General features: G+C 47.7%; 1 protein-coding gene across 6 annotated transcripts in view; it reads left to right on the top strand.

Moving 5' to 3' along the window:
• Positions 1–12,503: 12,503 nt before the first annotated feature.
• The window catches only part of DOCK7 (dedicator of cytokinesis 7), a gene marked incomplete at both ends in the record, with an annotated part of 108,552 nt that continues 108,058 nt past the window's right edge, over positions 12,504–12,997 (top strand). For all 6 annotated transcript variants that reach the window (XM_082003040.1, XM_082003039.1, XM_082003038.1 and 3 more), the window contains one exon: positions 12,504–12,541. In XM_082003040.1, the coding sequence (XP_081859166.1) occupies positions 12,504–12,541 (38 nt within the window). The remainder of the gene's footprint in view (positions 12,542–12,997) is intronic.

Genomic DNA, 12,997 nt, shown 5'->3' with positions numbered 1-12,997 from the left:
TGACTCTTTCTGAACTGCAAGACAAGATGGACTTCACCTTAAAAGCAACCTAAACTGGTGATAATACAGACAGAATATGTACTCCCTTTATCCCCGTTCCTAAGAAATCCAGGAAAATGGGACAGAACTCCCTTTGTAGTCCACCTGCACCTTTTGTAACAGGAAGTTTGCTATTAATTAATAGAGCTTCCTGCATGTATTCTGTCAGTAGTTCACTTTAAAAGAGTTTGATACAGGAGGTTTTCTTGATGATATTTGGTAGCTCAAACCCTTGCACAGATAGTTGAAAAATGAACAGCTCCTCCTCCAACAGGAGCTCATGTAGGACATCAAAAAAGTCTATCAATAGCGGTACATCACTGCAACCTTCACCATATTTTTAGCTAAGTTCCAATAACATCAAATGATGACATGAACAAAGGTGAACTATCTCGTTTAATTAATAACCTCAGTCCAGGAGCATACACCACCACCGATGCTATACATAACCTCCCAACTTTAAAAGGAGAATCTAGAACTGTATTTACCTTTCCCTGTGTTATTCTCCATTGAATTGGGATGAAAAGCAGGATGAAGACTAAACCACGTTACTTCTCTTGACTGGGAGCATAATTTAAATAAGTAAAATCTAACCACTAATAGTGTAATTGAAGAGTGTGAAGATGTCAGGGTGCCAATGTCTTCAGAGCCTGAAGACAGGCATTGTTTCTGGGATCTGTAGGGAAGGTGAGGAAAACAGCAGTGTATACTGCCCAAGCCATCCCTAGCATGTTTTTCCACTATTCCATTGTACTATTTCACAACAGTCTGTCACCAACTTTTTGACGGAACAAGAGGCTCATAAACATGAGGGAAGATTGACATTTTTTTGCTAGTGAAAGTAACAAATGGCTACAACCCAACTTTGATTAGCCTTGGGTTAAGCTGGGTTTTTGTAGGGGAAGAAAGACAATTTAAGGTTGGGTTTTAATTTCTTGCCTCCCCCCCTTTTTCTTTAGGAGAAAAAAGAAGACTTTGCATAGGCATGTATCACTGACTCTAGGTGGCAAAGCTGGTAAGATGAACTTCTTCAGGAGGTGCATTTGGTCCAGCCTGTCTTCACACGATCAACCAGAGACAGTCATTTATGCAGGGGCTGCTGATGGCTTTAAAAGCCAATACCTGTAAAAGCTCCTTCTGGCTAAAATTAGGAATGAAACAAACTCTACTGTTTCGAAAGGGTCTGAAGGAAAAATTATTGAAATGAGAAAGCTGCTCATTTTCCTTTAAAATACAGTGGTCATTGCAGCACATTTTTCTTTCAACCCCTTACATTTCTTCCCCAGCATTATGCTACAGATGTGAAAAGGCCGCCTAAGAATAAGTCTAACCTAGAACAGGCACATTTATTCCACTGGAAAAATGCAGGCTCTTCCCATCAATGTAAGAAGGCATCACTAATAGTTCCACTGAAGTTAATGGAACGGCATCAGAAGGTCGCAGGGAACACGGATTCAAGCCCTGCGGGCACAATGCAACCCTCCTTATTAAATCTAAAGCTAATGGTTTTATACTGAAGTTGTCTCATTCAAGAAGTTATCTAGAACATATATTACTAGGAAAATGTTACTTCCCACAGAGACAGGACACACCTCTGAACGAAAAAATGAAGACCTGTCCTCTCAGAGCCCCTATTACCCAGTCTTTGAGGACAAATGATTGCGGCAAGGGGGCTGTTTATTAGGGTTGTGGGGGTTTTTTTTCCATCACTATTAACCAAATTTGTTTGTTTTCAATAACAACCTGCCGATGCAACTGCAGCAGAAGGGACGAATGAAGTCTGGATGTGACTATCTTTTTTCATTAAGGATGAAGACCTCCCCTTCACTTTTTCCCCACCTGGAAAGAAACTGAACTAGCTGCAACGACAGCAAAATCCACACAGAAGTGTCCCTGACAGAGAATAATGCCAAGAGGTCATTTTTAAGGAGTTGCCCCTTTCCAGTTGTAAACACACACTAAGACCGTTAGAAATGATACTTTGTAAAGGACAGGTGAAGAAAACCAGCTTTTTCTTTTTTTTTGTTTAAACCTGTAGCAAAGACCCAACGTTTTACCCACCCAGGATTTAAAGCCAAGCAAGCACAGTTGGCAGAGAAGCCGCCTCGCTGCTCGTTCATTACTGCTCCGGCCCTGCACCGCCGGGGGAGGCAGGTCTTTGTAACCTCCCCAGGGCGCCCGCGGCCTCTGGCAGCGGCCGGCCGGCGCGGGGGGATCCCGAACGGCCTCCCGGTGGGGAGCGAAAGCGGCCCCACTTATCCCCTCAACCGCCGCCGAGCCACCCGCCGGCGGTAAGAGCACGACGGGCACATGGCCACCCACGCACTCCCCGGCGGGAAGGGGCTCGGGGGAAGCGGGAGAACCCGACGAGACCCACGCAGGCGGGCTGGCCGGGAGCGCAGCACCGGGCCGTCGCCTGCGGGTACGCCCGGCGGCGGCCGCCTCTTCGCCGCCACCATTGAGGCGTTTCGTCCCGCCTAGCGCCGCGGGCCGCACTCCCGGACAGCGCTGCTCCCGCCTCGGGTCCCCCCGCCGGCCGCGACCGGCGCCAACCGCTCACCCCTCACGGAGCCGGTGCGGGGCGGCGGATGGTTAACGCTTCCGCGCTCGCGCCGTGGCCGCGGCCCTCCGCGGCCGCCGTAAAGTAGGCGGAGGAGCCTCTCTCACGGCGACCCGCTGCGAGGCCACCGCTCCCAGACGGAAGGCGGCGGGGCCGCCGCTTACCCGCCCGGTGAGCTCCGTGGCGCAGCCGGCCGGGGAGCGGCCTCCCGGGGCTTCAGCCGTGGGCGAACTGCGCAGGACTACAGCTCCCGGCGGGCCCTGCTGCGGGAGCGAGCCGGGCCCGGCGGCGAGTCCGCGCGGGGCATGCTGGGGGCTGTAGTCCGGCGGGAGGGCGGTTTTCAGCCGCCCTCTGTGGAGGAGGGAGGAAGGGGCGCCGCAGGAGGCGGTGGGGCGGGCTGAGGAGGAGGAGGGCCGAGACGGGCCTGCTGCCCCGGGCGGGGCGGGCTGCGGCTGGGGACGAGCCCCCAGAAAGGCGGGTGCAGGGTGGGAGGCCCGAGGCTTTAGCGCGGGAAGGCCCTCCCCGCCGCTAGGCCCCGGCCCCGGCCTCAGCGGAGCCCCCAGCTGCCGCTTCAAGGTGTTTTGGGTTTTTTGTTTTAAATTTGTGTCTTTTGATTCCACTACAGATTCCAAAATGGTCACATTTTCTGGAGACCGGTAATACTTAAGTTTCCAGCCTAGACATACTTGTTTGTTCGCATGCCAACAGTGTTTTCCAGTTCAACTTGCTGCTTTATTTCTTTTCTAAAAATACATCAGGAGTAACTGCATCTCGTCTCACTCCCCTAGGCGAGACACGCTGAGGGGTTTTTTTGGGTTTTTTGTCTTTTGTAAAGCAGGTTATTCATTAATCTGTTTGTCTTAAGCGGCTTAAAAATAATTACTGGCTGTATCAGGAGCCAAGATTTAAAAGAAAAAAGTGCAGGATTTGGGAAGGATGTGACTTGGCTTTGTTGAATGTCTGGAACTGGCATGACTGCTTCACACCTCAGAGAAGACGATGTCCCTGCAACCTCTGTGCACTTGGGACACAACAGTACAAGTTTGGGTTCATGAAGAAAGTTAGGTGTTTTTTCCCATTTTGTGATTTTACTGCCTTCTGCTGGTCAAAGATCAGACTGAGTTTAATTTTTTATGATCAGCACATGATTATAGCACATGATCTAAAATTAAGCTGCAGTACAAACACCAAATGATGTTTCATGTATTTCATGTTGGTTTTTGTTAGGTAATCTCATGGATATAATATATTTCACGTTGCAGGGTCGGTCGGTATTAAGGGGAGCTTAGGTATTAATGTGCAAAGCAGACAACACCTTGTTTTAAAGGTCTAGCTATTGGCTTGGAGCGGGGATGTAGGAGATCACCTTTCTAACCCTTCCCCTGCCTTTCAGCTCACTGCTTGCCCTTGCTAACAGCACTTCATTTCTGTGTTCCCAGAAGTCAGTGAGCACAATCCTCCTCTCTTTCAGGAATCCTTCAGACTCTAGCAGCAAGCGTCGCTATATAGCAGAGTTATACTAATAACACTGCCACGATAAAATTTAAAAAGCCCTGAAGAATGGTCACATATAGTTACTGTTCCTTTTCAAAACTGGAGAGGTAACACACAGAAGGTGCCATGCACACCATATGTGTCTTTATATTCCAAGAGATAAAAATTTAAAAATAAAAAACATCTGCTGTTTGTACTACACTCATGAAAGACAGCGGCCCTGCAGTAGTGGGTGATCTGTCAGTACAGAAGGAAGCAGGCCTCCTGCCTTCAGAATTTTATGACCTATTTTAGAAATAATAGTTCTTTAAAGTTTCATCTTTGCTTTTATTCTCAAAGACAAAGATTAATGTGCTTGTCTGTTTGTGTATGGTCTCCAATAGAGAGCTGAGTAGCTAATGTGGCTTGGACTTGGCTAAATGTTGGACAAAGAATTATTCAGTTGATCATATGAAATGAATATTCCCTTGCCTGAAATTAGTTGCCTGCACCTTCCTGCTCTGAAATTTAATAACCATGCCCTGATTTGATAGGTCACGCAATATGCCATCTGGGTATACATTGTAAATCCCTCAGGCAATCAAGGTTATGGGAATGAAGATACTTATTTTCTGCTTTTCGCATCAGTTAGATCATGCAAAACAAAACTTGGATTGCAAAATAATTACTCAGGCAACCATAAATAACTATCTGTAAAGAGAGAGTTTTCTTCACATTCACTAATTCCTGTTTCTGTAGGAAAGATTTGCAGAGGGAGTGGGAGAGAACATACTGTGTTCAACAAACTTCTAACAAATGTTACAGAGTTTTCTCTTTCAACATTTTAATGGCATAAAGGCCATGCAAAGCATCTTTGAGCTCTATTTGTGCTGAATTCAAATAGTATTAGTAAGGAAATATTTAAAATCTGTGTTCATGGAAAATATAATTTGTCTTTGCTGTTTTAATAGGTAAACCAAGCGGGTAAAGCCAAGTGGCAACACCAAGGAGACTAAAAATTAGAGAAGGTACTCCCTGCTTTATGGATCTTGGAGTTATTGCCACGGTTACACGACGTTTACCCAGCAAGTCCTGCAGAATGGTAAGACAACACCGAATTGCTGGGCAGTCATGGGAATGAAGCTTCCACTCCCATATCTGCCACTAGCCTACTAGATCGCCTCTGGGACGTCATCTAAGCATTCATCAATAATCTGCAATATATTTAGAAAAGCCTATTAAACATTTGGCTGACAGTATGTGCTTTCCAAACTTTTCCAAACTAACACCCGTTAGTCTGTTGTCTAAACAGAGTAGACCTTGGGCCAAAGAGCTATAGGGAAGGGAATTTTTCCTCATTTATTTTTAGTTTCATTTCCTAGTGAAGTAAGCCATCTGTGATTTGTTTCTCTCTGGGAGGTTTTGAAACTGCTCCGCAATTTACTCAAGTTTGCAGAGCCTCAGAGATACTAAATACCTCCAGTTTTTGTGGAAATAGCTGCTCAGGTAGAAAGAGACCCTGGAATAAGGTAAAGGGAGAACACTGGAATCCAGGCTGTGTTAATTCTGCTGCTCACAGAACTATGTGTTAAAATAGGTTACAAAAAGGTTGCTTCCACTCATTTAAGAACAGAAAACCTCAAATGTGCTTGTGGAAGGGTTGCTTGCACCTAGCAACACTACTGGAAATAGAATGGTTAGATAAATGGTAGAGAGCTTTATAAAGATGAGAAGCATTATTGATTAAAAGCTAAAAGTATGGCAACTATTTTGTCTCAGAAGCAAACCCATTACTCCCGAACGTCATGGGTTTTGCAGAGAAGTCAGGATCTTCAAGGTTAATGGTCAATGCATGCACTCTGTAAAGCAACGAAGAAGCATGTATGCTTGAGGGATCCTTTCAGGGAACAAAGGATTCTCCCGAGTTGCTTCTTGAGATGTTCCCACCTGCATGCGCAGACTCTGACTACACTGTCTGCTGAGGGTGGCCCCGAGTTCCTTCTCCAGACTAGACTCGCCTATCTACCCAAGTGTGAATCTGCTCACGTGCGTCTGGTATGTCAATGTGCCTGCGGAAGCCATTGTGGCAGTAATTTCTGCACCATCCTTCCAAGCAGTAATGCAGGATGAAAGGGACAGTGTGAGCATACCCCCTCACTAGATTGCTGATTGCTTTTGAGGTGTTTATCTCCACTGACTTAGCCAGCATGCTTCTGCTCGTACTACTCACTCCATCCAAAACCAGATTTTCTTACTCTCTCACAGGATTAGGCTAGGGAAGAGGAGGCTCCAGTAGGATACCTATAAGAATCTCTGCCAGGGCTACCCTTAAATTAAGATCTTAACTTAAGTATCTGGAAGATAAAATAAAGAGCACATTAGTGGCATTTGCAGAGTATTAAACTGGGAGAGACTGAAAGCTGTATTCAGGGTAGAAACATAAACTACCTGAACATGATAAACATGAGCAGAAATTAATGGAAGCTTAGTCAGGAAGACTGCGAGTCCTTCCATGAGGAGATTGAAGTTTATTAATCCATCTATTAAAATGAAGAAATCTGAAAGTAATAATGCCAGGATACAAAGAATAAAGGCAAAAATGAAGCAAATGTCAAATACTGCCATATGAAGAAGGCTGCAGAAAGGCTAGTGCAGTTGAGAATTCCAATTTCCATTACTCCCTCAAAAGGAACTTTTCCTGCTGTAGTAGTATGAATCTGGCCACCATTCTTGCCGCAGTGTCTGCTGGTCTACCCAACTGCTCCAGCTAATGTAGTGGAGGAAAGTCCAAGAGAAAAGGAGGAACCAAACACCACTGCTGCTTGCCCCATCTTCAAATAGCACCGGTGCCTGGAACTGCTGTGCTTCTCCCTGGGAGAGGAAGCACGATCCTCCTGTGGGGAAGGCTCACAGACTGGGAGATTTTGCTCTAGGCAGAATTTTTTACACACAGCAGTTTTGCTTCATGCAGTAGTTGATATGATTTGATTTGGTATCCAGAACTACAAAGTATCTCCCTTCCTTGCTTGTGAGGATCTCTTGTGGTCTTCTGATATGTGGGATGAAGAACACCATTCCCCATAAAACTGGTCTTTGAAATGCTGTACTCAGGGCACGTTGGCTCTGCTTCCAGCTCTGCTATCATTAGCTTTTGCTACGCCTGGTTTGAGCCATCTATAAAAGAAATATCATGGATGTGAGGTATGTAGTGAAGGCTGCAGGCACTCAGAGAGTCCTTGCTCCTTCTTTACACTCCTAGTTTCTCATTAGCCCAGCAGAATCTGGGCATTGGGCAAACAAGGCTGCTCCTTCTTGCTCTGAGAACACCAGCATCTTCATTCTTGCCGTACATGTCTTGAGAAGATAATTATGCTTGTACAGGTTATGCTATACATGTGTAGTTCCTTATCTTTGAAGAAATTATTTGCAAAGAGAGGCAGAGAAGATTTGGCCCTTAATGAATTTAATTCGTTTCACTTAGCTGCCAGTAGATGGCTCTCTGAATTTGCAGTCCCTTATTTACTACATTGTTTATTGAATTATGTTGGACACATTTTGAGTGGAAAATGTTTTCAATGTGTTTGCTTTGAGGAAGTTTATGTAAGAAGAACAAGGAAGCAATGGACTGAGTAAATAGACTGCTAACAAACCAGACACAGGATCCGTTCACTTTTTGCAGAATGTTTTATGGCTACAATCCAAAAGATGTTTCTTGTGCAGGACCTAATCTTGTCATTGTCAGGTTCAGTGAGTTACATCTGTGTTCACAGGATGCATTTACCGAATTTGATTATAACCAAGTAAAATTCATTCTCAAAAAAACATTTTAGTCATGTGTTTTAAAGGACAGGTGTGGTTTATGGAGAGGTATCCTAATGAATTGATTGAAATGCTTCTTCATTCACGTGCCTTCAGCATGAGAGATTTTGTTGCACGGATACATGTGTGTTAATAGAGCACTGTGTCTAGGCCATGAACATCAGGTAGGTGCTTAACCCAAATATAGCTCGCAGATGTAGACTCAACTGTTCATTCCTCACCTTTTTGTTACATGGTTTATCAGAGAAGACTAAAAGGTGACTTTCAGCATGATGATCCATGTTTTGATGAATTGCTGGGCTTTTCCCCCAGCCTCCAAATCCACAAGGTAACTAGAAGGGAAATGCAACGGCTGCGGTGGAGACCCATCACCTTTCACGGTGTCCCTCAACTCCTAGTTTAGTATATGCTCAGTTTTTGTCCTGGTAGAGTACTAATGCATCCATGACAAGTGAGGATCACCCCCCAGCTCTCAGAGAGCACTTACCCAGAGCAGCAGGTGCTTATTGATGATGGCTGCATAAATGGGCTAACTGCTTTTTGGAGGTAGTGGTGTCTTTCAAAGGCTAATACCTTTGAACAGTAGAAATGGATTCCACTGTTGGAATCTGGTGTAGAACAAGCTAGGTTCCTTCTTTGCTTTCTAAAACATGATGAAGAATTACAGCGTGTTAAGGCAGAGTAGCTATTCAGTATCCTCATAATGCTGATGAAGTTCCAGGCTTTAAATTGGTTACTAGGAATATTTTGCAGGCTAAAATTCCATGTAACAGGTCCCTGTGTCCAGTTGATCACATTCTCCTCTGCAAAACATGAGTTTGTTTCTTCACACAAAATGTTTCCTTCAATTAATTCTCTTCTAAGATGAGAAAACAAGAGGCAGAAAGGTTATGTGACTCACAGTGCCTGTCAGTGGCAGCACTCACCTTAGTACTTGAAATAATACAGCGACACCACAACATCAATCATACTGACTTGCTGGTGATATGGAGGCAGGATTTGTTGATACCATGAATTTTACTGTTTGGCATTATTGGATTTATAACGGTATTTTTTCCCCTCGTATTTCTTCACTTTTTCCTTGACTTCTTTTGGTTAATGCTCCACGCACTGCAGAATTTAGTCGATCTACAGAAGCTCTTGGTTCTCTTTACAAGGTCATGTGTACATTTCTACCAGCCTCTGTGATCTCTTACTATTTAAAGTCATTGGCACTGACTCTGTAGACTTTTGTGGGCCTGTTACTATCTGAAAAGTAACGAGGAATCTTTCTGTTATTTTTCTGAAATTCACTTGTTGATGTTGACTCTTAAATCAGTTGAGGGATTTTGTTCATCTTTAGACCAACTATATGGAGAAAGTCTATTTATCTGCAAAGTAATACCCTCCCATTGAGAGCACATAACATAGATACTGTAGTTGATAGAGATCTGGTTTACATTCATTTTGTACCTTTGATTTGGAAATGGATTGTTTTTTCTTTTTGTACATAGATGATCCAGATTAGATAGGGTAGAGTTAGGGGTTTTTTTTCATCTCTGTTGATATTTCTGTACATTTATATGCTTCAGCAAGATGAATAACAAACCATTCATAAAGAGGTGCGATCCTGTCCCCTACTTCATTGTAGCTGTGTAATCTGCTGCATTGATGATCTGCAATTAGTGCAAAGGCCTTTCACTGTCAAGGAGAGGCTATTGCAGTAGTTTAAAGCCTGATTGCTCCCATTTATTGTCCTGCTCTTCCAGCAAGACTGTGGCCTCTCTAACAAGGGTGGCAGAGCAGGATGTGTCCCCCCACCTCAGCTAGCAGTTTCAAGCTCTGGTGTCCATGCACAGACTTTCCTTCCTCGCAGTTTCAGATGTCAGAGCACGTCTGTCAGGCACGGCTGAGGTGCGGGCACGTCTCATCCGACCGCCCTTCCGTCGGTCGCTTCCAGCACAGAGGTGGGTGGACAGCTGGGATCAAGTCTGTCAGAGCTCATCTGGCCAAGCTCTAAGCTGCAGAAAAAAGTCAATGAAGAGCAGGGCACTGACAGATGAGCAAAGGTGACATCAAAACTCAGCAAACAGTTACCTCAAGCCCTTGCGGTGTAGACTTTGGAGATGTAGGAAGCAGCTGACATAGAACTCGGATGCCTGTGCAGAGTGAGGCAGGCAGTATGGGTGGAGGGTGGCTGTTTCAAGCTAATCTATTCCTGCTTATCAGACAGAAACCTAACGTCACCTGTGTCATTACTGCATTTTGAAGTGTACCCTCGGTCTTTAAACAGCCCGCGCCAACAAGTCAGTTGTAGAAGGCTTTTAAATAAGCTATGTGTAGCTTTTGGGGATTATACTGTGTCCCACAAATTAGTCAAGTTCTTCTGTCAGTTATAGTAACTGACAGGAGGGAAAAATGAAACCTAAAATCCAAGAGGTCTCTTGATTGACCTTGGATACTCTGTGCTCCGTATATCAAGGCTTCTGGGGCTGGACTGCTCTTTGCACCTTCTGGCAGCGATAAGAATTTCCCTTTTCAGAAATGCAGGATTCCGAGTTTTCGATATAAAAGAGTTAGGTGGTGATGTTTCTTTCCCTTAAGGCAGGAGTAAACTAACTCTCTTGCATCTCAAACTGATGGCATCTTGGAAAGGAAATTCCATATGGGATGGGGAATGGGAAAGAGGAAACATTTCTGGCTGTCCCTCATGCTTAGGTCTGTTCTTATGAGCACACATGCTATGTATGAGAATTTATTCAGATCATAGAATGGTTTGGCTCGAAAGGGACCTTGTAAAGATCGCCTAGTCCATGTATCATGTACCATGTACCAAAAGTCCATGTACCAAAGGTCACCCTGCCACAGGCAGGGACATCTTTAGACCAGGTTGCTCAAAGCGCCGTCCAGTGAACACTTGAACACTTCCAGTGGATGTAAGAAGGTACATCGCTCGGTGGTTTATCCTGTCCACTCTGCGTGACGGACTTGTCCTCTGTGCAATTCTACATGCAGGCAGTAACTCAAGAGCAAAAGTCTTTGTCTTGGCACACATTTGTGGGATATTTTCTCCCCCACGCCCCCTTGGAGAAGAGTTCTCCCCCACCCTTTTCTCGGTGGCATATGCTAGGTCTTTGCTTTGCAGTATCTCCATCTGCGTGCGCATGTGTGTGTGCATCTGTGTAACGCATGACAGCACATTTCTGTAGCAGTCCACAAACTTATCCACATGGGATTCGCTTTATATATGCACAGAGTCTGATTAACTCCAGTGAGATTACTCACATATGTATATATTTCCACATTTCGGGGCCTGACATTCCCTGGGCAAACACGTACAAACAAAAAAGCAGAATAATTATATGCAGCTGGAAATCAGTGGCTTCTGCTAGTGGAAAAATTGGTGTACTCAGATTGCAGTTGCAATGTGCTAGAAACATTCACACAATGCAAACAGATGGAATCGAATGAATTAACACTCACTGCTTTTGGATACTTCCTGGATTACTATTAATAGTTCTCTGGTTTAGATTAATGCACAGCGTATATCATGTAACACTGACTTTGAATTATCTGCTAGAACATGTCCTAGGCTCAATCTTTTTTTGGAAGTCCCAAAATAGTTGTTTTTTTAACTCCACATCCTCTACCTCTTCTTCCCGTTAGGATGACCTCAGATACAACACATTTATGGAGAGACTGGTAGTAATGACCTGTTTTGATGGAAAGATTGTTGTTACACTCTTCCAGCCATCTTCTAAATCACAGCTAGGGAGGATTTTTGGCCTTTCTGAAGGGCAAGTTGGTACCGTACAGGGTACGATAGACCGAGAGCCCACCCTCGTCCCTGCTGGCAGGGTGGTGATCAGTGGCGTCCCTTGGAGCCATGCCGGCTGGGGATATGGGTGGCCGAGGGACGTGGCCATGCCATGCAGACCCGTGACAGCCCCAAGCTGTGGAGCAGCCCCAGCGAGGAGCTTCCAAGGCTTCACATGTGCAGGACCCCAGCACTGGCTGGAGCCGAGGCCTCCGCTGCCCAACGGCCTCCAGCTGATCTCCGCGGGTCTGGCTTGACAGCGGGGTGAGAGGCTGGGTGGTGTGGGCCGAGTGAAGAGCCGTTTTCCATGACCACCAGTGGATCTCCATTATCGCAAGTAACAACCCCAACCCGCTCCGGTTTTGAACGGGAATGAAGCGGCACCGCGGCAGCGAGGACGAGCCGAACCGCAGGCGCGCTCAGCCCGCACCACGGCACTGACAGGACGCGCTGGGCGAAGTCTCTGCGAGCCCCGGGGGACGGAGGCCGGACCGTGGCCGGGTGTGGGTCGCGGACAGGCTGCCCCCGCCCGCCCCCCGGGCCTAGGGCCCGGCACCGGCGGTGGGCAGGGGAACGGGGACGGTCACTCCTCGCCCCGCCGCGCCGCGGCCGCCCGCCCCGCCGTATGTCTGCGAGGAGCGGCCCCTACCCGGGAAAGGGGAGGAGGCGGGCGGGCGCGGCGAGCGCCGAGGGTGGGAGCAAGGCCGGCTGCGCCGCGGCGGGTGCGCGCCTCCGCGGAGCATTACGGCGCCCGTTCCCGGCTCCCCGGCTCCTCCAGCATTGAGGAGCGGCCGCGCGGAGCCCCGCAGCGCGGCCATGGCCGAGCGCCGCGCCTTCGCCCAGAAGATCAGCAGGTAGCGCCGCGCCGGGCCGGGCCCCCGGCGCCGGGCGTGGGGAGAGGGAGGGCTGCCGGGCCCGGCCCGGCCGGCGGGGCGGCTGGGGGCCGCAGCCGCGCCCCTGGGGGTGAGCGGGCCCGGCGCGGCCCGCGGGCGCCCGCCGGCCTTCGGGCTGCTGACAGGGCGCCCGCGCGGCGCCGGGCCGGGCCGAGCCCGGGCAGGGCCGTCGCGCTGGGCCTGCCGTGAGCAGCCCCCGGCCGGGCCGCGGGCAGGGTCCGCCCAGGCCGGCAGCGCGGGGCTGCGGTTCCCCCCGCCTGCAACAAAGGGGTGGGGGGTGCGGCCGTGCGGTGTCCGCCTCGCGCGGTGCCGCTGCCCGGGGGAAGCGGGAGGGAGGGGAAAAAAATAGGAGGAAAAAGCCGTTTAATTCAGTCCCCCGCGAACAAAGGCCGGCCGGGCGCATTGTGCAGTCCCCCC

This window comes from Phaethon aethereus, assembly GCF_964289735.1.
Source record: "Phaethon aethereus genome assembly, chromosome: 8".
In the NCBI taxonomy this organism is placed as follows: domain Eukaryota; kingdom Metazoa; phylum Chordata; class Aves; order Phaethontiformes; family Phaethontidae; genus Phaethon; species Phaethon aethereus.
Note: the sequence above shows the minus strand (reverse complement) of the source record. Positions and strands in the feature narration are given on the sequence as shown.